This window comes from Bemisia tabaci, chromosome 10 (genome assembly GCF_918797505.1).
Source record: "Bemisia tabaci chromosome 10, PGI_BMITA_v3".
In the NCBI taxonomy this organism is placed as follows: domain Eukaryota; kingdom Metazoa; phylum Arthropoda; class Insecta; order Hemiptera; family Aleyrodidae; genus Bemisia; species Bemisia tabaci.
In genome coordinates, this window is record NC_092802.1 from 11940836 (window position 1) to 11967134 (window position 26299).

Here is a 26299-nt window from a genome sequence, read left to right on the forward strand (position 1 = left end):
TGTCAACACTAGTTTAGGTTAATTAGTTGAAAAGGCATCGATGTCTTACCTTCTGATGATAAATGAAGTGAAAAAACTGAATAATAGTCGTGGGTATAAAGAACTTTCCTAACTTTTCTCGGAAAAAAATGTTTAATCTGGAGAAACGCGGTAACGCTGTAATTCTCATACGGCGCGGCGTCGAACCACAATAGGGCCTTTTAAGCTATATTTTTTGATGCCGCGATTATTCTAACGCGAGTTTGAATAATTGCGCCAAACACAGCACGGCCGGCGCGCAGCGTTAAACGTATATTAGCGCCTGCAAGACTTTAGGAATACTTCACGCATTGCGCCAAACAGTGCGGTCGGCGTGTGGCCCATGTAAGCGCCTAGAAGACTGCATGAATAATTCTCGCGTTGAGTCAAACACAGTGCAGTCGGTCAGTTGGTGTGTACTAGTTTTACTCGTGCATCTCAAATTTTCAGGTCAAGGTTTTGATAGTATGTGCGAAAGAATTCTGTAAAACCATTGTCCCAAAGTACACAAGTTATTCTGCTATGATACATTGTTTCCAAACAAATGTAAAATGACGTTTACCGCGGTTTTGCGGTGCACGGCAGTAATGCTCACCGTTGCGCTGGCTTCGTCACTGGTGCTTTATATTTCCCATTCATTCTTATGGGCCAGAGCACACTCCATCTCTCCCACCTGCACATAGTTCTGTCTGCCAGAAATACGTCCAATGGAGATGTTGCATGTGTGAGGAATTTGCGATTTGACTGTTGATTATAATGTAAAAGTTCGCGTGAAACACGATGGTGCCACTGGTTTTCTCTGAAATCAACTCCCAAGCTCAAAAAAAGCTCTCAAGTTGAGGCCAAAATGGAGGGGATATCCCACCCTACCCTGAGAGTCCACATCTACATCAAGACAAACTCTCCATGCACAGATAGGGAGCAAATACATTGACAGGGCTCCCACTTTATTTGGGGACTCCAAAACTGAAAACACAGCAACCCTGCTAATGTATTTGCTCCCCATCTTTGCATGGAGAGTTTGTTTTGATGTAGAGGTGGACTCTCAGGATAGCGTGGGATATCCCCTCCATTTTGGCCTCAACTTGAGGGCTTTTTTTGAGCTTGGGAGTTGATTTCAGAGAAAACCAGTGGCACCATCTTGTTTCTTCCGAACTTTTACATATGAATCCACAGTCAAATCGCAAATTTCTCACACATGTAACATCTCCATTGTTCGGTTGTTAAATTTTGTTTGAAACGCCAGCCGAGTCAGTCGTAAACGCAAAGCGTACCACGGAGGTGCAAGGATGCGGGATGTCGTCTCTCTGGCTCGAGGGCATATCTCGATATTCAAGTGAGCCCTGTTTTGCATATGAATCAATGCTTCCTGTGGCTCATTCGGAAACCGGGATACGTCCTTACGTCAGAGGAGACGATGTGTGAGCTAAGCTCATTGACACATCGTACTTCCTGCCTTCCCAGCTCTGCCCTTTCTTGCCTCGCTAGACTAAATACAGCACGAATAAATTCGTTTTCCGATCGCACCAGATAGAAATTCTACCGTGTCTAGGAAGAACGCCGTATGAGCCGCCAGGCGTTGCCAAATTTCCCCCGACGAATCACGAATTTACACATAAAATTGTAAATATTTCTCTTCTGATTTTTCGGAAAATTTCGTTCGTACTTTGATCTAAAAAATCTGAGAATTTTAAGGGAAAATATTCGTAACTACTCGTATTATAAGGCGTTGCCAAATTTCTTCCGACAAATCACGAATTTACACATAAAATTGTAAATATTTCTCTTCTGATTTTTCGGAAAATTTCGTTCGTACTTTGATCTAAAAAATCGAAAATATTCGTAACTACTCGTATTATAGGCGTTGCCAAATTTCTTATCACGAATTTTAAAATTGTAAATATTTCTCTTCTGATTTTTCGGAAAATTTCGTTCGTACTTTGATCTAAAAAATCTGAGAATTTTAAGGGAAAATATTCGTAACTACTCTCAAAAATAAGTATTTTCTGAGTGTAAATTTGGCAACATTCGAATGTTTATACGGTGTTTTCCGTAGTGCGTCAGAATTCGGGCAGCGCGGGGGAGGGCTGATGGCTGAGCTTGTTAAAAGCGAGGCGATTCTGCGAATTAGCGAAAATTAATTGAAAAGCTAACACGCGCTCGGTTCCCTAGTGAGGGAAGGAGACGCACAGTGCTAACGTGCTAAGGAAAAACGCCACATGAACCATCAGACGTTGCAAAGTTTCCCTCTATAAAAACTGGAATAACTCGGAAATTTGCGAATATTTTTCTCCAAAATTTTCAGACAATTTTGTGCGCGATGCAATCTAAAATATCTGAAAATTACAAGAAAAAATGTGCATGAATGTCATCAAAAATACATATTTTGCGAAGGGAAATTTGGCAACCCTCGAATGTTCATACGGCTTTCTTCCTTAGTACGGCAGAGTGGATGGGAGTTGGGTTTTCGACGAAGAGGGAATTGCTCATTTTAGAATCGTCGGTTGGTAAACGGTTCGTTGCCACTGAAAGTTTAGAAACGCGTATCTGAATAGGAAATTTTCTGATTGGAATCAGCCTAACTGTTCATTGGCGGATTCAGCGAATTGGCAACATTGTTTTTTCTCCTTTAAACCTATAAAAATGTATCGATTCTTGAAGGAGCCAGGTGCTCCGACAAAAATAGATTATTTAACATTAAACCTATGATAAATAATTGACTAATAATGGAAGAAATCCTGTGTTGCCAAATTGCTGGATCCGCTCCTGTAAGTGCAATATCAGCTTGTTTATTTCTTATATTTACTTTTTTTTAATGGGGGAATAAACTACTTAGCGCTTTTAAATATTTTTAAAATGTACCCGAAATTATGAAGAGTATACTCACCAAATATTAAGTTTGGGTGGAACTCAATTTCATGTTTAAAAAAGAATAAATGAGAGAATATAAGGCAACGTTCGATGTAGTTCAGCTCATTCTGATTAAATACGTCCAATTTTAATTCGATTTTAAAAATTAATGGAACTGCTTATTTTTTTTTTCAAAGAAATATCAATATCTGGAATTTTTACAGAATTTTCATCGTGGGAAAAGAAAGCGAAATATCAAATTTTTGTTTTTGATATTTGTATACAATTCAGAAAAAAATTGTAGTTTTACTTTTGACACTTTCCTCAAGAAACTAGATTTCAGGTAAAACAAAGACGCACCACTGCATTAGTCATTTTCCAGATTTTTTGTTCCTATTGGTGGGTTTTATATTATCGGCCGCACAAATTTCGAATGGAATGACATGTAATTTGGTGATACATATATAGAATGAGCTCCTTTTCCGCGGCGTGAACATGCCTAATTCTTAGTGTCAACTATTTCAATTTCAATGAATGCAAGCTATATTTGTTGAAGTCATTATATATGTCAAGGTTGACAGCTTTTCAGGAGTTTGGAAAAGCACACATTCTTGTTTTTAATCCAAAATGTCATTATCAAACTAAATTCCAGTTACCAACATCTGGAAATATCACGGTTCTAAAAAGATCTCCTGTGGTAGCACTTTAGTTCTTTTTGTTTGAAAAAAAATGTCTTTTTTACGTCGCCAGCATGTTGTTCTTTTACTTTGAAAGGATGCCTTCGGGGGTACTTCTTCGAGATAAAAACAAACCGTCCTTATATAACACCAAATTAAACTTGCTATTGGTGAACGCAAGGTGTCGCGGCACCGCGCAGGCCTGAGATAAAGATCGTATTCACAATCAGTTGAATATGCAGTCTAATGTGTTTCAACTCGCAACATTAACGGTTGCCATTCCTTCATATAATGAAGAAATCTTCATAGGCATTCTCATGGTATAAAATCTCACCTCAGATTATGAAAGAGTGTACTTCGGCACGATTCGAGAATGATATCAAAGAATTTCTCTAATTTTGTACTTTAAGGAGGGTTAATCGATTGATTGCTTATGTATTGACTATTGGATAGCATGATCGCCTCAATCGAATTATATTTTTCAAAGATGAATTGCGGCAAAATTTTGAGAATTTTTTTTAAGAGAGGAGAAAAGGATAGCTCGCAATGCACTGATTTCCTTTCTTCGTGTAATCATTTCGTGACGCGATCTGTTTAGCGGTTGCACTTGGTGCATCTTAGAGAGTATTTTACTATCGGTCAACACTCGTACACAAAAAAAGTAAATAAAAAATTAAAACCTCCTATTCGTTAACCAATCTGTGTAATGCTGGTGGAGTGATCCTCATACCTAATTTTAATACCGGACCATAAACCCAATCGAATATATAATTCTTTTTTTTACTATGAGAGCAGAAAATCACTCAAGTTTACCATAATTAAAATCTGAACTTTCGTTTTGTGTAACCGAACCTACGAGCTGACAAAAGAAGTATGGTTACATGAACCGTATGCTTAATTGCACGAGCAGCTGAAAATTTGGGTTGATGCACCGAAAAGGTAGTATGATAAACGCTCAGTTCATGATACCGAATTTTTTGTGCGTGTATAGCAACACTGAAAAAAAAAGATTGGTAGAATTTACCATTCCTTCTCGCTGTATTACACACAGCGTGAATTCAAAATCGATTCCGCCAGAGGAATGATCAACCTAACCTAACTCCAGTTGGACTGCATTTTGCAATTTGGAACTATACATTCTGGTCCGGTTTAAGAACAACGTATGAGCCATTAGTTTCCCTACGCACATACGTGTTTTTTCAGATGAGAGAGAATTCATAGCTCCAAATTGCAAAATGCAGTCCAGTTTACCTATACCAGTATATGGTAACGTTTACCTTTCTTCCGGCAGAATTGACTCTGCAGTGACGCTGTGTGAAATACAGCGTGAAGGAATGGTAGATTCTACCAATCTTTTTTTTTAGTGTAGAGAATGACAATAGTCGGTATTTTATCGGCAAAATTTTGCAACATGCAAACAATCAAAACAACTCCACTCATCTCGGTTAAGCTGCGTAAAGTGGGCCTAAAATTTTGCAACTGAGAAGCACAAACGCTTTTAGTCGACCGAAGCTCCGGGGGAGCCTCGGCATGTGCCCATATTTCGTCGACCCTCTGATGTAACAGCGTATCTCAATGTCCGCATACACTCTGTTTTGCGTATACATCCATGCTTTTTGGGGCTCATGTGGAAATCGAGATACGCCCTATCGTCGTCAGAGAAAAAACGATATTTGTGACAGCGTAAGGTGTTTAGTGACTCTTGACATTGTCCTGAAATTCGGCTAAATGCACGTGACGCAACGTTAAACGCTCGCTCGGTTGCATCAAACAGGACGACACGGCAGGACCTCTATCCTCTTAGCTCTGCACTGCGGAGGAAAACAAATCTCGGTTTCGCGAACCGAACAGCGAGCTACTCGTTGAAATCGATAGACATACCTTTGGACAAAGAAGAATAAGGGAAATGAAGCAATCTTATCGGTGGATGAGGGTGGTTGGAATGGTCAACACTGGGAAAAAAAAACCACATTGTATCTAGAGTCCAGACTCTTAAAAACATCGACAAGAAAAATTACTTTTGATTCAATCAGAATCTAGCTTGAATCAAGAACCAAGCCTCTTAATTTACCTAAGCGGATTTCGTTTTGATTCAAGCAAAAATCCGATTGAATCAAGAGTACTTTTTCTTGTCAATGTTTTCAAGAGTCTGGACTCTAGATCCAATGTGTTTTTTTTTCCAGTGAACAGCGAGCTGCTTGTTGAAATTGATAGACATACCTTTGGGCAAAGAAGAATAAGGGGAAATGGAGCAATCTTATCGGTGGATGTGAGTGGTTGGAATGGTCAATGGAGGTTAGTAAAAAACTAACTAGTAGGCTCACTGCCGTGCTAAGGAAGAACGCCGTATGAGCCTTCAGACGTTGTCAAGTTTCTTCCGATGGAATCCGAATTTCCTGGGAAGATTGCTTGCGAATATTGATTTCCAAAATTTTCGGACCATTTTGTACGCAATTTAATTTCAAATATCTGAAAATATCAAAGAAAAATATGCTAAAGTAACTGCTGTAGCGTTAATTCAGCATTTTGAACGTTCTTGCACATTTTTTTTTTACATCCAGGATGTTAAATCAACATCACTTTTTTTCGGTGTACCATTTGTTTTTTCAGTCCATAAACCCACAGACACAACCAAAAAAATCTCAAAATGTGGCGTGTTTTTCCTGCGTTCCTCAGTCACGCATCGAATAATTCGTCGTGAGAGCAGGATATTTTTAGAAGAAGTTAATTTTTCCCGAGATCGTGGAGTCGAGACGCTATAATTAATTAGAAATCACGGCCGCGCGCAGTAATCACTGTGGTATCAACACCGAAAAAAAAAAAAAAAAAAAAAAAAAAATCACTTTTCCAACTTGCGTGATGCACCCCGGATTTTTCCTCTGACTAATTTCCTCTCTCGTGCAGTCTAAATTCGTGCCGTGTACCGCCTCCAAGAAGACAGAAAAGCCGCACTCACACGTGGCCGTCAAACCCGTGCACACTGATAATCTTGTTCACACTTTTTTGCTCAGTGGAAAATACATGAGGGGGATATCTGTAGTTGTAAAAATAGAGGCACATTGAAAGATAAATTCGGTTACGTAAAGTTTGTATTTCAAAAATTTCACTATTTTTCTTCGAATCGCATGTAAATATCGGAAAAAATTTCGACGAAAATTGCATCGGTACATTCTTGTTAAAAAAATTGAATTGTCAAATCCAATTTTGCAATCTCCGGATGGAGTCGACCGGTAGGGACTAAATTGACAAACGAATTTAAACGTGCAAAGAGACGATTTTCTTGGATTTTTTCCAATAAAAAAAGTAAAAATACAATAGGGGGTATCTGTTGTTGTAAAAATAGAAACAAATTGAGAGGAAATTTCGGTCACATAAAGTTTATATTTACATGTATTTCAAAATTTTTGTCCTAAAAAACGATTACGGTTAATATGACCGGTTTTTTTTTCTTGTTGCAGATGTATTTTTACTTTTATTTGGAAAAAATCCAAGAAAAGTGTGTCTTTGCAAGTTTAAATTTGTTTGTCAATTTGTTCTTACCGTACAAATTCATCGTTTGCTCGGCGTTTTGCTTCAAATGCGGCGTAATACCTCACGCATTTCGGAGGGTTCAAATAGTTGTATCATTGCGCCTTAGAAATGCGACCGAAGATTGCAATTGAAATAGCCTTCATGCACGCTGGCCTTTTCGATTTCCGTTAACATTTTTGCAGTCATGAATGCGCTTAAGTGCGCCTCAGCTAGAATTGTATTTAGCAAATGGGTGGTTTTTCTACGAGAATTGTAATTAAACAAGTGGTTAGAAATGGAAACAAAATAATATGAACTATGCAAAACGATAATCCGGGTATCGGAACTTGGCTGTTTTGAAAACGCCTTCGAATGCGGCGTGATACCTCACGCATTCCGGAGGGTTCAAATAGTTGTATCATTGCGCCTTAGAAATGCGACCGAAGATTGCAATTGAAATAGCCTTCATGCACGCTGGCCTTTTCGATTTCCGTTAACATGTTTGCAGTCATGAATGCGCTTAAGTGCGCCTCAGCTAGAATTGTATTTAGCAAATGGGTGGTTTTTCTACGAGAATTGTAATTAAACAAGTGGTTAGAAATGGAAACAAAATAATATGAACTATGCAAAACGATAATCCGGGTATCGGAACTTGGCTGTTTTGAAAACGCCTTCGAATGCGGCGTGATACCTCACGCATTCCGGAGGGTTCAAATAGTTGTATCATTGCGCCTTAGAAATGCGACCGAAGATTGCAATTAAAATAGCCTTCATGCACGCTGGCCTTTTCGATTTCCGTTAACATGTTTGCAGTCATGAATGCGCTTAAGTGCGCTCCACCTAGAATTGTATTTAGCAAATGGGTGGTTTTTCTACGAGGATTAAATATAAACGAGTGGTACGGAATATAACAAAATAATATGAACTATGCAAAACGATAATCCGGGTATCGGAACTTGGCTGTTTTGAAAACGCCTTCAAATTCGGCGTGATACCTCACGCATTCCGGAGAGTTCGAATAGTTGTATCATTGCGCCGTATGAATGTGACGGAAGATTTAAATGGAAATAGCCTTCATGCAGGCTCGCCACATCCCATCTCGGGCCCTGGTACCAGTTTTAAGGTCCGGGCCCCCAGCACGGAGGAGGAGGGGTCCGAGGGGCATCCCCCGAGAAATTTTAGAATTTATACGACTAATCGGACGCATTTTTAAGCTTCCATAAAGAATTTTTCCATCAATTTCTGCGGAATAACTATGGTTTTTTCTCTACTTTCAGCACAAAATATTGCGAATTGTTTCATTCAAAACATCTGGAAGCTTTTTATTTATTTTTTTTTTTTTGGGGGGGGGGGCCATATGATACTATTTTCAGTTCTAAGAGAGCCAGCCCCCCCCCCCCTCCCCGGATTCCCACTTCGTTTGTTAATGGCAAGGGAGTTGAGCCATGAGCTATTGAAGTCGAGGATGCCCAGACTGGAGACTCTTAGCATCTGACAACGGAAGAAAATGAAACGCAGTTACTAAAAATATCCCTCTGTACTATAAATCTTGCAAATAGATAGAAATTTTCCAGGAAGTATACTTCTTTGAAAATATAAGAAGAATTCTACAATGACCTAGCCTGTTTCTGAAAATCTATTCACCTTTTGCGAAATTTTTAGGGTCAATTTTTCACTTTTTCCTACGAAACAAGGGTTGCATGTGAATTCGTAGTGGTTTTTCACGGGAAAAACGGGCCCCGGTACCAGGGACCCAGTATCCCCCCCCTTGTGGCGGGCCTGAGCACGGCATTATAATTGGATTGCATTTTGCAAAAAGGAACCATGAGCATTGCGAAAATGCTAAGATTGTGCAATTTCTTTTGTCTTGGAAGAAAAACCTAATTATCTATTAATTTTATTCGATAAGACTGTAAATTTAAGACAAAAATTAACATCTAAATTTCACATTTATTCATGATTTCATTAATTTTACTGCAAAGGATGAAGTTACACAAGCTTAGCAACAATGCAATGCTTCTGGTTCCTTTTTGCAAAATGCAATCCGATTGGGGTTGTGATACTTTTTTTCCGCGATCCGTCTGTTTGACGCACGCTTATTTGGATATTTTCTTGATGCGTTACTCAAGGCACCTTGACCAGACTAACCGGCGCCCTTTGGTTTCAGGTTCCGGCGCGACCTTGACTGCCGCGACGCCGGCTCCAATGCGAGCGCCGCTCGGCCGGCGGCGCCATGAGCATCCAGCTCCATCTTCTCGGAGTCGGAATCCTGGGCCTGGCCGCCCTCTCCCCCTCCAGCCCGGCCACCCAGGAGAGACCCAAACCCCCGCATATCGTCATCATCGTTGCCGATGACTTGGTGAGTAGACATTTTTTTCACACTTTTTTGTGCACTTCGAGGAAAGTTCAAAAAAACGAAATTTAAACGGTCAAACTTCATCACCTTAAATTTCGTTTTTTTGAACTTTCCCGAAATTCGGGGACTTGCCAACGTAATGTTGAACTGATTTTGACCCTACTGAGATAATGTGGAGGCAAATCTAGGGAAAATTGGCTTATTTCGCGGGAAAATTGAATGACCTTTGAATCGACGTATTTGGGGGTCCGACCCCCCCCCCCCTTAAAATTAGTTCGAAGTGATTTCTGCAATTTTTACTCGAAAGCGAACACAATTTGGTAAATTTTCCCGTTTTATTTTTTCTTTACGGTAATTTGAACTGGAGTTATGATTTCTTGAAAAGAGGTCAAATTTGACCTTTGACCTATCATAACTCGGTCAAAAATTAAGATATTGATCTGCAGTTTGCGCCGATAGTCTTAATTTTGAAAGTAATTTTCAATGATGTGTCACAAGATAGGGGTTACCATTTGAAAAAAAAAAGGAGTTCGAAGCCCCCCGCCCTCCCCCTTAAGGAGGAGCAAAAATGTTGACCACCCTAAAAGATGGTCCTCTTTGAGAGATAGACATTCCCAAAGTTTCATTTTTCTATCTCGAACCGTTCAAAAGTTAGAGGGGGGGGGGGGCTGGACTTTTGGAACACCTTGTACATGCATATCAGGGCCCACGTCATAATGCACATAGTTCCGTTTGATAGAAATACGTCCATTTCAGACTTTCTTGATGCGCTTATCGCGATCAGTTGGCCACTTACGCAATAACTCTTCTTTTTGCTTTGACTGAAGTTAGCAACAGGCCCATCACCTCGCCCCAAAAAGACCCAAAGTCTGTAATATTAGCTCTCGGGCCTTCTCAGCGCTGTTACACGGTCTGCAGGGTCAAGGGAAAATGCATAAGAAAGAACCAACAAGGTTAGATGACGGATGACAAAACAGCGTGAGCTGATAATTTCTTGTTAGCAAAAAAGACTTGGAGACTTTAACGCGGGTATGAAAGTAGACATAGTGCGGTGGATGCATTCATGATTCATGTGGGGGAGGAAAATGGTCGAATGGGTTTGATGACGGTCCTCGTTATTCAATAAGACTTCACGTCATTCAAGGTGACTTCAACGCATGGGTATGAAAGTAAGAGCGGAATGTAATACACACTTCGAAATGATTTCGAGTTGAAGTTCGACTGTGCTACCTCTAGAAAAGTATATATTGTAAATTCCTATATTCACTTCAGTGGCCGCTCATGCAATATGTGTCATTCTTTGGGGGGGGGGGGGGGGGGCTGAGCTCACTTCACGAGGAAAGGTACGAGGCTGCGTTCCCTAACGGCAAAATCGATTTTTTGAGAACATAAGCTGAAGAATGGACGCGAGATGGCACTTTTCTAGGATTCATCACTAATTGGTATTTGGATAAGAAAAGAAATCAAACAGCGTGACGTAATTTTTAAATGGAGGCAACAAAACATGTGTTGTGCGTATGTTCGCCTCGTGGTGGTAATTCATTTTGTTCTCCAAAAAGTTTCTTTCCACAGAAAAAAGATTCATGGTTTACGTTTAGATAAAAAGAGTTTCTTGAAAGCTTTATCATAGTGTGAAAAAGTGGCAATTTTGAAGAACATCATACCTTGACAATCAGTATCTACAGAGCATGCATATCATCCAAATGAATATTAGCGAGGAATAAATATGATATTCCACTGAAAAATGTAAAACAAATATATATTAAAAAAACGGCGTATTACTTAGTTTAAAACAATTTTAGGTTAATACGGATTTACCTTAAAATTTGCCAAATTTACCTTAATTTATACTGTTGTTTTCAAACCTTTTTTAAAAATTATTCATTATCTTCCCACTCCTAACCATATTTTAGATAATTGTTTTAAATTTACTTGAAATTTATCAAAATTGGTCCTCAAAAATATGATTAAAACTACCTTAAACTCTGTTTCCTCACGGCTTAAAGTGTCGGCTTCAAGCCCCGCTTGAAGAGATCTGTTTAAGAACCGACCCGTAGAATAATTCTCTCAATCACAATATCAATCATAAGCTTCTCTTAGGCAACTAACAATATAAAAATTGACTATAAATACAACCTCAAAACAAGCAAGGTTTGAGTAGGTAAAACTTATTTACGTCCCGCGATCTTCGCAGCAGAATACTTAGGCTGAAAAATATCCGTTTACTATCGTTTTCAACAGGTGATTCACGCGATGGTGAGTATAATGGTGTGCCATCTCATTCAATTCACCGGTTTCAACGAGGAGTTAACAGCGCTTCCTCGCCAGTCGTTTCCCATGTAATTAAGACTGGGATACAATTAGATAGCTCACCGCATCACACAGACGCCTCTAAGTTTCCCTCCTTCTTGTTGTCGCTCCGCTGACGTAACGACGTATCTCAATATCCACGTGAGCTCTGTTCTCCGTATTACTCTATGCTTCCTGGGGCTCATGTGAAAATAGAGATACGCCTTCAAGTCAGAAAAGCGACGTTGTAACGTCGCGTCGTCTCATATCAATCTCCAGAAAACAGTATTCGCACGCGTATCTTTGCGATAGTGTAACCGGGAGAACACGTGTTTTGTTTTTCAAAAAGCAACTGAGCATACATAACATTTCATAGAATTTTAAGTGATTTTTGGCCTTTTCAAAGATATTTCCTGCAAATGTACAAAAATGCCCCCTAATATTTACTTAAAAGATCAATCAAAAACTGAGAAAAGTTACAAACTAAATAGGGTTTTCTTAGTTTTGTAAATTTCTGAGATTCGTGTATACACATTTAAACCGAAGGGAACACTGAAAAAAAATATGGTAACATCTACTATAAGTCTACTCGATTTTTACACAGTGATACTTTTTAGTGAAAATAACGAAAATTATGGTAGTATTCACCAAAAATCTGGTGATACTTATCATAATATGGTGCAGGCTACCGTAAAGTCTGGTGTTTATTACCATACTCGTATTACTGTGTCAGAATATGGTAAAATCTGCCATACTTTTTTTTGGTGAACTATTCGATGGTGAAACTTCAGAGATGCGTTTATCAGTTTGCGGAGTTGCAGATTTTCTGTCGTACTTTACTTTTTACTTGGAGAACCACCAAACGTCATTTTTACCACTATCGTCAACTTCCGTAATTTTTCTTCGTTATATGAATACTTTTTTTTTTATTTTAAAGAAAAAAAAGGAATTTTACGTTCCTTAAAACCTATTCACGATCATGCCAAACACTTTTTTGTTTCATCACATAATTTTTGCAAATATATGCACTCAAACGTAGAAATTACTGCCGTGACAAGAATTTTGTCATTGTGGCTAAGACAACATGACGATACCGCACAAGCCAGAAAAATTACATCACGATGCCTAAACTTGCCATGTGCTTAGTAAAATCTCACTCAACCCGAGGAGTGAATTCTGCCCCGCAAAAAATCTTCAAATGAAGGAGTTGTTTGTGATGATCGAAACGTTTTCTGTAATATGAGGCTCACATCTGATCCCGTCATAAAGTACCCATGACATCAGTGAGGTACATTTCTGAATCGTATCTTCCGTAAGAGTCTGTACGACTCAAGTCAACGCAGCGGTAGGAAACCGCAAGTTAACTATACCGTTACGGCCAATCAAGGAGATTCAAGTCGTGACTAGATTTAAAAACAATTCAACGACAATCTTCTTGAAAATACCTATCGCTTAACAACATTGTGGTCTTCAGAGAATTTACGCGGACAATCTAAACTGACGTGATAGCGAAAAAAGCCGTAAGTGCTTTTCTGCATGAGCCATGGTTGGCACATGCTCTTATGTGCCTCAAGGCTCAACCTGGACTCCACTACCGTGCTAAGTAAAAACGTCGTATGAGACTTTAGACGTTGCCAAATCTCCCAAGGTAAAATATTCATTTTTGATGAAAGTTGTGCATATTTGTCCTGGATATTTTCAAATATTTTAGATTGAACTGCGCGAACAAAATCGTCGGAAAAATTGAAAAAAAATATTCAAAATTGTCTAGTATAAGTTCGTATTTTATCGAGGGAAATATAGCAACGTCTAAAGGCTCATACGACGTTCTTCCGTAGCACTGCAGTGCACTTACGGCTCTCTTCCGTAACACGGTAGTGAAGATGATCACTTGGTGACTTATAAGCGCGATAATGATAATCAAGTTAATTGTGATTATCTGAGGAAAGAACTCTGCGTATGAATTACCAAAGCACAATTTTCTAGCTCATAAAATTGTTTAATGAACAAACGATTATAATTTATTGCAAGAAAGCCTTTATGAGAGGAGGAAGATTATGGTTATTTTTAGTAGTATTGATAATAATGATTTTTAATACTCAAATGAAACAGGTTTTGAGGTCGTTCAAGTATATGTGAAGCATTTAGACCGACTTTCTACCCCCCCCTCCTTCTATGATGCCTACGGAACCCGCAAAACAACCTCACAACCCCCTCCCCCCTTTTGAATCACGTGAGACTGGTCTAATCTTCCCCCTTCCCTGCACTATTTGGATAATAACGAAAACTTGAAAACATCTGAAAAAAATTGATACATTGAAAAATACTAATTGTTTACAAAAGAAATGCTTATGTAACTCAATTTTTTAACACTTGCATGAAGATGAATAACAGATTTGATTGCTTTTAGATAGTACTTAGTGTAGTCATTCAATTAAAGAGAGGTAAAAATGTGACTACTAGTTGACTTATTTTTTAGCTATCACTAAAAAAAAATTCACGGCATTTTTACCAAGGCCCGTTGGTACTTTTACCATCTCACTTTTTTTACCAATTATTGGTAATTTTACCAAGACAGACTGGTAAGCTTACCTAAAAACCGGTATTTTTACTGTTTTTTTCAGGTAAGAATACCACTTTTATTGGTAATCAATTCCCGGTAACTTTGCCATTTCATCTCGGTAATTCTACCACAGTCGATAAAAAAAATTGGCGTTTTTACCAAGGTCCAGTAAAATTACCGAGAAAGTTCAATAATTTTACCGAAATTTCTCGGTAAAATTACCAATTCCATAAATGGTAATTTTACCAAGAAATAACTGGGATCAAATAGAACCCTGAATTCTTGGTAATTTTACCCTTTTCCTAGTAAATACACAGAGATTTTTTTTTCAGTGTTTTGTTGTGAATGGCGACTTAAAATGTGACTATTCATATGTAGTCGGAAGAAAATGTTCTGTAAATAAAGTCCTGAATGTTGAATTTTGATAAGTATTACATAGGAATAAATCCCCCATGCGTGTTGTTTTTGTCCATTAGGTCAAAATATTTCACTACGACTTTTCTTGGTTTCAGGGCTGGAATGACGTTAGCTTTCATGGGTCTGATCAGATTCCGACCCCTAATATTGATGCCCTAGCTTACAGTGGGGTCATCCTAAACCAGCACTATGGTGAAGCGTTATGCTCACCCTCCAGGGGTGCTTTGCTCACTGGAAAGTATCCTATTCATACAGGTAAGGAAACGCTAGTATTTATGTATGTATATTTATTGCAAATGTGGTAGAAAATATTGCTAATTTTGAAATTTCTTCCCATTTTAATAATATCGGAAATAATTAATAATTCTACACCAAAAAGCAAAAATAAAAATTCAATACAGACAGTTCCTAACTTTCTCGGCCCTACAAGTAATTTTTTCAGAATGAATAATATCTCTAGTGATCATGAATATAGATAGTGAAACTTCCAAACCTTGTGTCTCAGTTTTCGACGTTCCAGACATACTGTCACACTTTATTTTTTTGGATGGAGAACTACTTAACGTCAATGCTCCAAAGTTTCCGTGGTTTTTCTCCTCTGTGCGAAATAAATTCTGAAAAAACTTCAAGGAATGATGTTTATTTGTTCTTTTTTAAATAATTAAAATAGGAGCGGAGATTTTTAAACACTGCAAACGAGTTACGTGGTTTGGGAGATGCATCATTGATACGTCATAGTACATGTTCAGACGCTAAAGCTTGAAAACAAAAGAACTAATGTCTTTCATGCACTTCAAATTCAGACATATTATTTGTCATTCTGAGCAGCCAGATGACATGGGATTGAATTATTTTTAAATAATGCTATACCGTCGTGTAACCGTATTTGGCACACTTTCCTCAATCTTCCTCCAAAAAAGAGTGAGCAATAAAAGTAAATGTTGTTTTCGACACCTCGAGGTTATCTACTATGCGTGCCGTGACCTTTCATCGAGGAATGCACCAGTGAAGTAGACATAAATAAAACCGTTATCTAAACGGGGTATATTGTTTGGATGTTTTTAAAAAAAAAAAACTCGACTTGACTTACGATACTTTTTGAAGAAAGTACATGTATGAATCAGGGATTAAAGAATTTCTCTTGGTATTTTTACCTCCAAATATTACAGCAAACTGTTAAACAATATCGGTTAAAAACATTCTTCTAAATCATTTTGAAGTCGAACTTCATCCCGTTTGAACGCTTTAATTTGAAACATTTCTACGCTTTAATTGTATCCATTAGCTACAGATTTTAAAATTACTCCAATAAATTAATTTCCGAAACCGCTGACGTGCGGATGATAGTTTTTTCCATGAGAATTTACCGCGCCTCTTGTGACCGATTCTTTTGAAGCTCTTTCAATTTTTCTATGTCATGCATACGTGCTCTCTCATTAAATTGAGTATACAATGGTCGCTTTGAACGGTTTCGTGACTAATTAGGAAAAATCAAAACGGTCGCTCTAAACATGTTAAGGTCAAGATCAGTCATAAAGAAACAACACGTCGGCCATCCTTGAAGAAATTTACCCAATTAACCTTACTATTAATTAACTATCTGCGAGTTAATCAGTAGCAAAATGGATTATCCGAATAAGTTTTGAAGTACCGATATTTTAAGGTTAATACGATATTTTTATGTAGATGGAAATCGATTCATCAACTCAGCCATTGGAATAAACAAATACGAACTTCCTCCGAACCACTTTTGTATTGGTACATTTTCTTCAAATTACACTTATAAGCGGAGCCATTGGGAGGCCGGAGCTTAGTGGAACGAGTCAATAGGGTAGATCGGACAAAATTTGGAAACTTTAAAAGCTCATAACTCCCTTTAAACAAAACTTGGAGGTTTTAAGAATGGTTCCAGTGGTTTTCTCGTGAAATTATCTTCAAGAGGCACGCCTTGTTTAAAATGTGTCGAAATAAACATCTAAATTTGCAGTTTTAGCCAAAAATTTCGTGTCCGGCCTCTCTTATTGACTCGACCTACTGTGCGGCGGGCCTACCCGCCCCTCCTCTTCTTCCCCCAAAAACACTGTCTGACTCCTCTCAAGAAAAGTGCGAGATTGTGCTACATGATGCTTAATGTATCGTTCATCTTTGAAATTGTATTTTGATGATTTTTCTGTATGAATAGCTCAACATTTCTCCTGAGGCTATTTCGTTTTTCAAAATTTTCACAAAGAAGCCCCTTGGATCACTTTTTGAAATTAGAAGACTCCCGGAAATCCCGTTTAAGGAGGCGCCCTTCCCTCCGCTAAAAGTCCCTAGTGCCGTTTATGATTACTCTTTTGACAAGATCCATAATTACAAAATGTTTCACCTTGTAAATTATTACAGCCACCAGTCTACAACATTTTTGTGATTGTTTATATTATCAACGGCTGATGAATTTTTCTTTGTTCGATGTTCCAGGTTTGCAACATAACCTAATCATGGAGCCAGAACCTTGGGGACTACCTCTTAGCGAAATAATTATGCCTCAATACTTCAAGAAACTCGGCTACAAAACCCACGCCATCGGAAAATGGCATCTAGGTTTTTACAAAAAGAACTATACTCCAACTTTCAGAGGATTCGACACGCACTTTGGCTTCTGGAATGGATTCCAGGATTACTACACTCATCACGTGCAAGCATCAGTAAGTTTTCTTTTCAGAATGGTCTATTTCAAAATTTTGCCCGAGCGAAAAAAAAGAGTTGCATATTGAACGTGGCTCAAAAATCACGATGTGTACACTCAGAGAGTTATATTTTTAAATTCTTTGACTTATTTTGAAGATTTCTACTCACACATTTAATACGAATGTTGCACATTGGCGGATCCAGCAAATTGGCAACATTTTTTTTCTCCATTTAAACCTATGAACATATATCGATTCTTAACAGGGTCAGAAATCGATCATTAAACAAGGGCTTAAATGGAGGAAATCCGGTATTGCCACATTGCTGGATCCGCCCATGCAATTAGCCATCATCGGCACTTTACAAGCCATTAAGGTGAGAAATAAAAAACCGTAAAATTAAGAAATTTAAGAACACTGGAAAAAAAAACACATTGGATCTAGAGTTCAGACTCTTAAAAACATCGACAAGAAAAAGTACTCTTGATTCAATCAGAATATAGCTTAAATCAAGAACCAAGCTTTTAATTTAAGCGGATTTTGTTTTGATTCAAGCAAAAATCCGATTGAAGCAAGAGTATTTTTTCTTGTCAATGTTTTCAAAAGTCTGGACTCTAGATCCAATGTGTTTTTTTTCCAGTGAACAAGATATTAGAGCACTGATTATTTTGTCTTTAATAGGTTAGAAAGTTTTCCCCTGTAAATGCATGGTGGGCAGGTGACACTCTCGCTTGTGCGCATTGAAATCCTTGACTTTAGATGGGCTCGGATCAAACAGGCAACTAAAGAAACTTCGCGTCAGAGCGAGGAATATCACAGCAAAATTAAGGTTCCTTAAGCCTAGATCGTAGCTGTAAAGCGGTAATCCAGGATTGCGCGAAGGGTCTAAGAAAATATATGAGGATTGCGCGAAAAAGGCGTGAGGATTGTGCCACCAGAAACCTTAACATATGTTAACAGGAATGCGCAAATTTAAAATGAATTTCATTTTAAAGTAGAAGTTTGGCAAAACAGGACACAGTTTGAAACTAGACGCATATTTATGTTACCGCTAATTTAGGTTAGTTTGTTAACAAGTCATAGATGTCTTGCCGTCTGATGATAAATGAAGTGAAAAGATTGAACAATGGTCGGGGGTATAAAGAACTTTCCTAACTTTTCTCGGAAAAATATTTAATCGGGAGAAACGAGGCAACGTTGGAATGCTCATATGGCGGCGCCGAAACACAACATGGGCCTTTTAAGCTCTATTATTCGATTCCGCGATTATTCTATAACGCGAGTTCGAATAATCGCTCCAGACACAGTGCGGCCGGCGTTAAACGTATATTAGCGCCTGCAAGATCGTAGGAATACATCATGCATTGGACCAAGCAGTGTGGTCGGCGCACGGCTCATATTAGCGCCTACAAGACTGCATGGATACTTCTCACATTGCGCCAAACGCAGTGCGGTCGACGAGATGGCGTGAAACGCATATTGGCGCTTATAAGACCGCAAGAATGATGTAGGACTGCGTGCCATTATTCTTGATTTTCTGCTCCAGTTCTTACCATTACTAAAGATAAAATATGTAGCCTCATGGTGACAATTCAGAGACTCGGAAATTATTTAAATTGAAACGAAAATATCGCGTCGTAAATTTTCGATATTTCGAAATATTTTTTTGATATATTTGAAAAAAAAGATTGGTAGAATTTACCATTAGCTCACGCTGTATTTCACACAGCGACAATTTAAAGTCATTTCTGCCAGGAGAAAGGTAAACGTTACTATGTACTGGTACAGGTAACCATTCCTCTGGCAGAATCGACTTGAAGATTGGTAGAATTTACCATTCCTTCACGCTGTGTGAAATACAGCGTGAAGGAATGGTAAATTCTACCAATCTTTTTTTTTCAGTGTTCATATCACAACCACTGTTGTTTCTTCGTGTGGATAGCGAATGAAATATAACTGGAAAAACGCATCTCGCGTGCTGTTATGATAAAGATGAAAAAGATGAAAAAGTATACCGAAACAAGCATATCGTTGAATAAGGTTTAATGGCTTTTTTTTTTTAGTCATTTTGTTTACTATATTTTCTGCTAACTCTATCAGCTATTCCCACTGGTTTTAACATTTTTTAACATTTTTTCATTTTTGACCAGTTCCCAAGTGTTTTAGTTCGCTTTGCCTCTCGATATTCTTCTCCATCATGCATTGTGACAATTCTTTACTGTAATTATCTTGTTTCTGTGTTTTGTTTTAAGTGCTTGCTGAAGATGGGTTAAGCTTGAAATGCATCCAAGCCATTAAACCTTATTCAACAATAAGCGTGTTTCGGTATACTTTTTCATCTTTTTCATCGAATGAAATATATTCATTATGTTTCATGTCTGTTATCACCAGTTTGCACCATACGAGGGTTACGACTTACGGCGGAACATGGAAGTGGTGCGTATGGTAGGCAACCACTCCACCACGCTGTTCACAGACGAGGCGCAGCGACTGATCGAGAGGCATGACAAGTCGAAACCCTTCTTCCTGTACCTCTCCCATGCGGCTGTCCACTCTGGGAACTATGAGAACCCCCTCCAGGCACCCCAAGAGTACATCGCTAGGTTCAAGCACATCAAAGACCCCAACAGAAGGATATATGCCGGTGAGTAATCTCAAAAGCTCGATGGGTCAGTATAGAGTACCTATATTGAGAGAGTATGGCCACTGGGCCCCATGGCGAGGCTTAAGGACCCAAAAATGGCGGTGCTTTGTTTTGGTTTTTGTGGATGGGAGGGGGGCCATCGCCAACTTTTGACGGTTTTCACCAACCGCACTTGCTGCCAACCTTACAACATCTAAGATAATTTTTCTCAAAAATTGCACATACGCTTAGCCTTAAAAATATGTAAAGAAGTCGCAATAGTGCATTTGGATAAATTTCTCGTCACGATAAGCAAAGAAAACTACATTTTGAGTCATTTTACATTACATTAATTTATGGCGTCCACCATTTTTGGGTCCTAAGGGCTCCATTCAGCCTAAGATGGCTGAGCCAATTAGAGGTGGTAACACCAGTAGCCATACTCTCTCAATACAGATACTCTATGGGTCAGTAGCGCTGGTCACAGAATTGTGTTTTGGTGCTTGATTCTAGTAGACGAGCTAAAAATGTTAAGATCCGTCCGAACCGCAACGTTCTACGTTCAATATTAACCGAGATATCTTCCCTTGAAAAGTCGGGTTTTTGACGTCATCCACCGCGGTAGTGACACCTTTGGTTTCTCCCACCTTGGCTTTATCAGTCAGGGAGACACACGTTAGCACTGGTTACTCTACGTGAAACACGAATGAAAGTAAGGTGGAGGAAACCATAGGTGTCACTACCGCGGCGGATGATGTCAAAATTCCGACCTTTCAAAGGGTGACATCTCAGTTTATATTGAACGTAGAAAGTTTCGGTTTGGACAGATCTTAATATTTTTATCTAATCTACAAGAAGCAAGGATCAAAACACAATTCTGTGACCAGCGAAACTGATCCATTTAAAAAATGAGGATTTTTAGCGCTGTGGTTAAGGAAAGTGGCACCCATGGATAGGATTGGCAAGTGGAGAAAAGATTTAGGGATATGCTAAAGGACAATATAAGATGAAATAGACCAATATACGATATGTCTGAACAGAATAAAACTTCGTATGTATGTGTTATCTTCAAAATCTTGCGTGGAAAACGAAAGCTTTAATGGAGGCACAAATTCTTTGTGATGTAATTTCAAACGCATAAAAAACCCCTTCATTAAATATAGTATACCACAACAGTAACATAATATGCTAACAGCATCAAAATTTTCCGTTCATGCCAGTGCTTGAGGTAGATTTACTTAATTGAATTCAACGTTCCAAAACTACAAAGGTATATTCTATCAAGACAATTTCTACTTAAAAGAAAAACTTTAGAATTTAGGGATCCACCCTGTTCCACGAAATATTTCAAAACCGGGTTTGTGATATAATTAGTAATAAAAGTAGTTTTATTGAACATCCTTTTGCATTCAAAGACCACCATCATTTCTTCATTTGCATTTTTTACATCAGTTTTTACTCTTAATTTAATAAAATCATCCATATACCAAGAAAACCTGGAAGCACATATGTTATTTTTAAAATTACCCGAAAACAATAGTTCCTTATGGCATTATATAATTGGATTAATCGATGCGGTATCCATGTATGCTGAAAAATGAAGTGTAAATCCACTTAAAGTGAATTTGCAGCACTTTTAATAACGTTTCGATACTCGATCAATACTTAAGAGCTATTTCAAAATGATATTTTTGGCCCGATGTTATGAAAAATACCTGACGTACTGATGCGTGATGTGATATGAAGATCAGAAATTCTTTCAGAAATCTCCTAAAATCCAGATACTGGTAATTGATCTATCAAATATCGATTCGTTCTTAAAAATGTTGAAGATCCACCTTAAGCCCCGTCAGTGGCAATTCTTGACGGTTGGCAACACTGTTTACCCTTCATTTACATGTGTACATAAAATCGATATTTTCTATGGAATTAAATGGAAAAAAAACAGTTTTGCCAACTTGCAAAATCGCCACTGACTGAACCCCGTGTGTGAAATGGCGAGGCTGAGAATTCTGTACGGTCACACAGCGATGGTGTCCCATCTTGACGATTCTGTGGGCAGGGTGATCGAGGCACTAAAGGAGAACGACATGCTCCAGGACTCGATTGTAGTGCTCCTCTCGGACAACGGCGCGCCCTCTACCGGCCTTCATGTCAACCACGGCAACAACTGGCCTTTGAAAGGGGTGAGTTTTCTCTCCACGCTCTTATTCCATGTCTCGTTTTGTCCGCTTAGAACATTGACCACTTGGTGCGGTGGCGTTTGCGGACGTGGCGTTTGCGGATTCTAAGAATCGGGTGGCGTTTGCGGATTCTCATATTTTGACGGTGACGATTGCGGACAGGCGGAACAGGGCCGGTGGACTTTGCGGACCAGAGAATTTCGGCGGTGGCGATTGCGGACGGAGGGGTAGGCACCTACATATGCTGCCCCCACCCCTGCGCTGTATATTAAAGAGAAAAATTACCGGAGAGGCTCTTGATTCCTTTTCGTAGATGTAGAAAACATTAGTATTATATTAGTATGTATATTAAAGAGAAAAATTACCGGAGAGGCTCTGGATTCCTTTTCGTGGATGTAGAAAACATTAGTATTATATTAGTATAAAAACATATGAGAATTGAACGTACAGTAAATTTTTAAAAAAAGGCATATCAGAAATCGCAAGAAACTGAAAAATCGTCAGTTTCAGTCCATTTTAAGGATGAAAAACATGTTGTAAATTCTAATCCAAAATTACTGAAAGCTAAAAAATTACATACGAAAAATGGAAACATACATTTTAATTTTTTGACTTTCAGTAATTTTGGACTAGAATTTACAACATGTTTTTCATCCTAAAAATGGACTGAAACTGACGATTTTTCAGTTTCTTGCGATTTCTGATATGCCTTTTTTTTAAAATTTACTGTATGTTCACTGCTCATATGTTTTTATACTAATATAATACTAATGTTTAATACTAATATTTTTTTCATTCTACATCCACGAAAAGGAATCCAGAGCCTCTCCAGTAATTTTTCTGTTTAATATACAGCGCAGGGGTGGGGGGCAGCATATGTAGGTGCCTACCCCTCCGTCCGCAATCGCCACCGCCGAAATTCTCTGGTCCGCAAAGGCCACCGGCCCTGTTCCGCCTGTCCGCAATCGCCACCGTCAAAATATGAGAATCCGCAAACGCCACCCGATTCTTAGAATCCGCAAACGCCACGTCCGCAAACGCCACCGCACCGAGCACTTAGAGCTGCAGTGATAGCGAGGAGAGCAGTAAGTGCAAAAATTAAGTTTTGAGAAAACGGGCTCAGAAGCTTTTGACCGGAAAATTGTATTCAGAGAAGCCTCCGTTCCTTGTCAAATTGCCACTAATCTTCGAAAGACTCTTAGATATCGTTTGGATAGTTAAAAATCGACTGATTTTATTTCAATTACATAAAAAGGGTATTTTTCATTTTCATTGTAGGTTAATGTTAGGGCAAGACAGCTGTAAGTGCTATCCTCTGGATGCTTTCGTGATTACGTTTTGGACACATAATAAACACATCTTCAGGTTAGAAATTCACAGAAGAGGACGGCACTTAACTTGAAAACAATGTTTTCATTGGCTCTCTGGAGGAATATAGTCACATACTGCTGTTTTGCCTACAACTACGTCATTTTTTGCGCACTTGCGGCTTTCTCTCATGTCTCGTTTTGATACAAGTTTGATGAATTTGACATTTTTAGCAATTCCAGTGATTTCATGTGAAAGAGTATTGATGAATTTTTAGGGAAACTCGATTTTGACACTTACTGCTCTCTTCGCTATCATGGCAGATAGTTGTAATAGGTATCGAGGTGACGTCTTCGCGATTAAGAACTTACATTAAGACACCGTATTTCGCCGTTCCTCTGACGTAAGAGCGTGTCTCCATTCCCATCAGAGTCCTATTCTCCGTGTTTGAGTAATTTTATGCCTTCCGCAGCTCATGAGGAAATGAAAATACGCCCTCGCGTTAAAGGGACGACGATTTATCACCCAAGTCATCTGCGATAGGACCGCGTTTAGCAGAGAGGAATCAAGCCTCGTTACCTATTGTCAAATTAAACTGGGCAATTTACCTTTTCAAAACAAAACGTTTGAGAGGATTCCTTTAAAAATTTAAGGAATTCCCTTCGTTCTATGCAGAAAATTCATTAAAATTTGCACAAAAATCCGCACAACTGTTTTCATTTAAAAAATTAAATTGCCTAATCAAATTTGGCAATAACCTAGTGGAGTAGTTCCTCTCTGTTCAACGTGGTCCAATTTTGTTTACATTGACATAGTCTATCAAAAGAGGAATCTTTATACTTTGCATATAGATATTGGCAATTTTTGAATTTCCTATGGCGTCTCCATTCCACACAGCGCTCTTGTGCTAAATAAGCCCCTTCAACAAAATTCGGAGATATTTATGCGAGCAAATGAAGTGAATGATTCATGCGAACCAGCATCAAGACGCTCTGAAACTAGCAGAAAGTTAGTTCGGAAACGAATTCAGCTTCTCTAACTAATAGCTCCGCAAATATGTTACTGTCATCCGATTGCATACGAGTCAGAATGAAGGCGTTTTTAATCCCTCCCGGATTGTATTACAAATTCAAGTTCCGCGAACACTCCTGCGAATCGATCCATCACCAATGTACGAGTATTTGTATGCGATCGCAAGTTGTTTGAGGTTCGCGAGAACCTTCTCTCACTTTGGAGCGCTCACTTCTTCTATTTCTATGCCCCCTCTCTTTCCCACCCCTCCATTCGTTTCCGCTTATCTACCCACACCTCAATCTGCCGATTCGGATAAGCTTTGAACTTAACAACTTCTCTATGCTTTTGAGATTCTTTCGCACTGCGACGAAGGTTTTCGCGCGCGGTATATTCGCAAAGGAACATATTCGCCGCACAGTGGATCGAGTCAATTAGAGAGGTCGAACATGAAATTTTTGACTAAAACTGCAAATTTTGACGTTTATTTCGTCAAATTTTAAATTTGAAGAGGTGCTCCCTGTAGAAAATTTTACGAGGAAACCAATGGAGCCACTTTTAGAACCTCAAAGTTTTGTATAAACGGAGTTTTAAGCTTCTAAAGTTTCCAAATTTTGCCCGACCTTTCCTATTGCCTCGATCCACCGTGCGCCGATTCCTTCCTGATGTCATATCTTTTTGGGTACAGTCAAGCGCTGTCGTTTTTTATCACACTGAGTTGGTTGTACCGGTATAAATTGGATGGACTTGAATCGATTGATGCCGATTCGATCGACAAATCGTTAAAAAACCGGTATCAATTCGATCGATATGAATCTATAGAAACGTTAAACCGAATCGACGCGTGGTTCGATCGACAAAACTCGATTTATTCACGAGTTTGTCAATCGAATTACGGGTCTGTCGATTGACTCATAGATTTCCCGATCGATTCACGTGGTTTCTTTTTATCGAATCGGTGTCGATCGAATCACATTAGTTCATATCGAGGTTTTTCCCAATTTTGCATCGATTTTACACTTACACTAGGAAAACATCCCGGTTACAGAAAGTTAACTTCGATGTCCTATTTATTTTTTCCTTCTAGATGTGGAGGAGGGTGAAAGGGTGCGTACTTGTGTATTGCACGAAATGATCTTAAAATGTTTTATAAATACCCAGATTCGTTGTAATGTGGTTGATTCATATTGAACAATAAAGTTTTTTTGGTTCACGTGACCGAATTTTTTAGTCATAGAACCGCATTTTCGTGAGGTGAACCAAAGCTCGGTTTCTGTAACCAAATTGGACGTATTTCTGTCAACTGGAACTAAGTGCCAATTTGAGTTCCTTTTGAGGAATTTAGAATACCGGATAGCGCGTTCTGTCAAACGGAACTAAGCGCCATGGAAAAGCATTGCGAGTAAAGGAACGAATGAGCCCGACGCCCAGTTTCCCCGCCAATCCAAGCCCCCCTCTACCTTCCTCACCCTGTGGCGCTAAGTTCCGTTTGACAGAAATACGTCCAATTTTCGATCATCTTAGCGGGAAAATTTATGTGTTCAACATTAACCAATCATTTTCGCTCCAGGTAGGGGTTCAAATAGATCTTAATATTTTTTGCTCAGCTGTCATGATGAACGATGGAATAAAATTCTGTGAATCGTGCGAAAATTCTATAATGTGCATTGGGATGATTTTACAGGAAAAAGGAACACCGTGGGAGGGTGCTTTGAGGACAATTGCATGTGTGTGGAGCCCCTACATCATGAAACCTCATCGGGTCTCAACCGACCTTGTGTACATAGGCGATTGGTTGCCTACACTATATTCCGCGGCAGGTGAG

General features: G+C 38.8%; 1 protein-coding gene across 5 annotated transcripts in view; it reads left to right on the plus strand.

Moving 5' to 3' along the window:
- The window catches only part of LOC109044747 (arylsulfatase B), a 50537-nt gene that overhangs the window by 12751 nt on the left and 11487 nt on the right, over positions 1-26299 (plus strand). For all 5 annotated transcript variants that reach the window (XM_072304913.1, XM_072304914.1, XM_072304916.1 and 2 more), the window contains exons 3-8: positions 9223-9414; positions 14776-14935; positions 17141-17367; positions 19741-19993; positions 22001-22158; positions 26159-26294. In XM_072304913.1, the coding sequence (XP_072161014.1) occupies positions 9289-9414; positions 14776-14935; positions 17141-17367; positions 19741-19993; positions 22001-22158; positions 26159-26294 (1060 nt within the window). In that variant the 5' untranslated portion in view covers positions 9223-9288. The remainder of the gene's footprint in view (positions 1-9222; positions 9415-14775; positions 14936-17140; positions 17368-19740; positions 19994-22000; positions 22159-26158; positions 26295-26299) is intronic.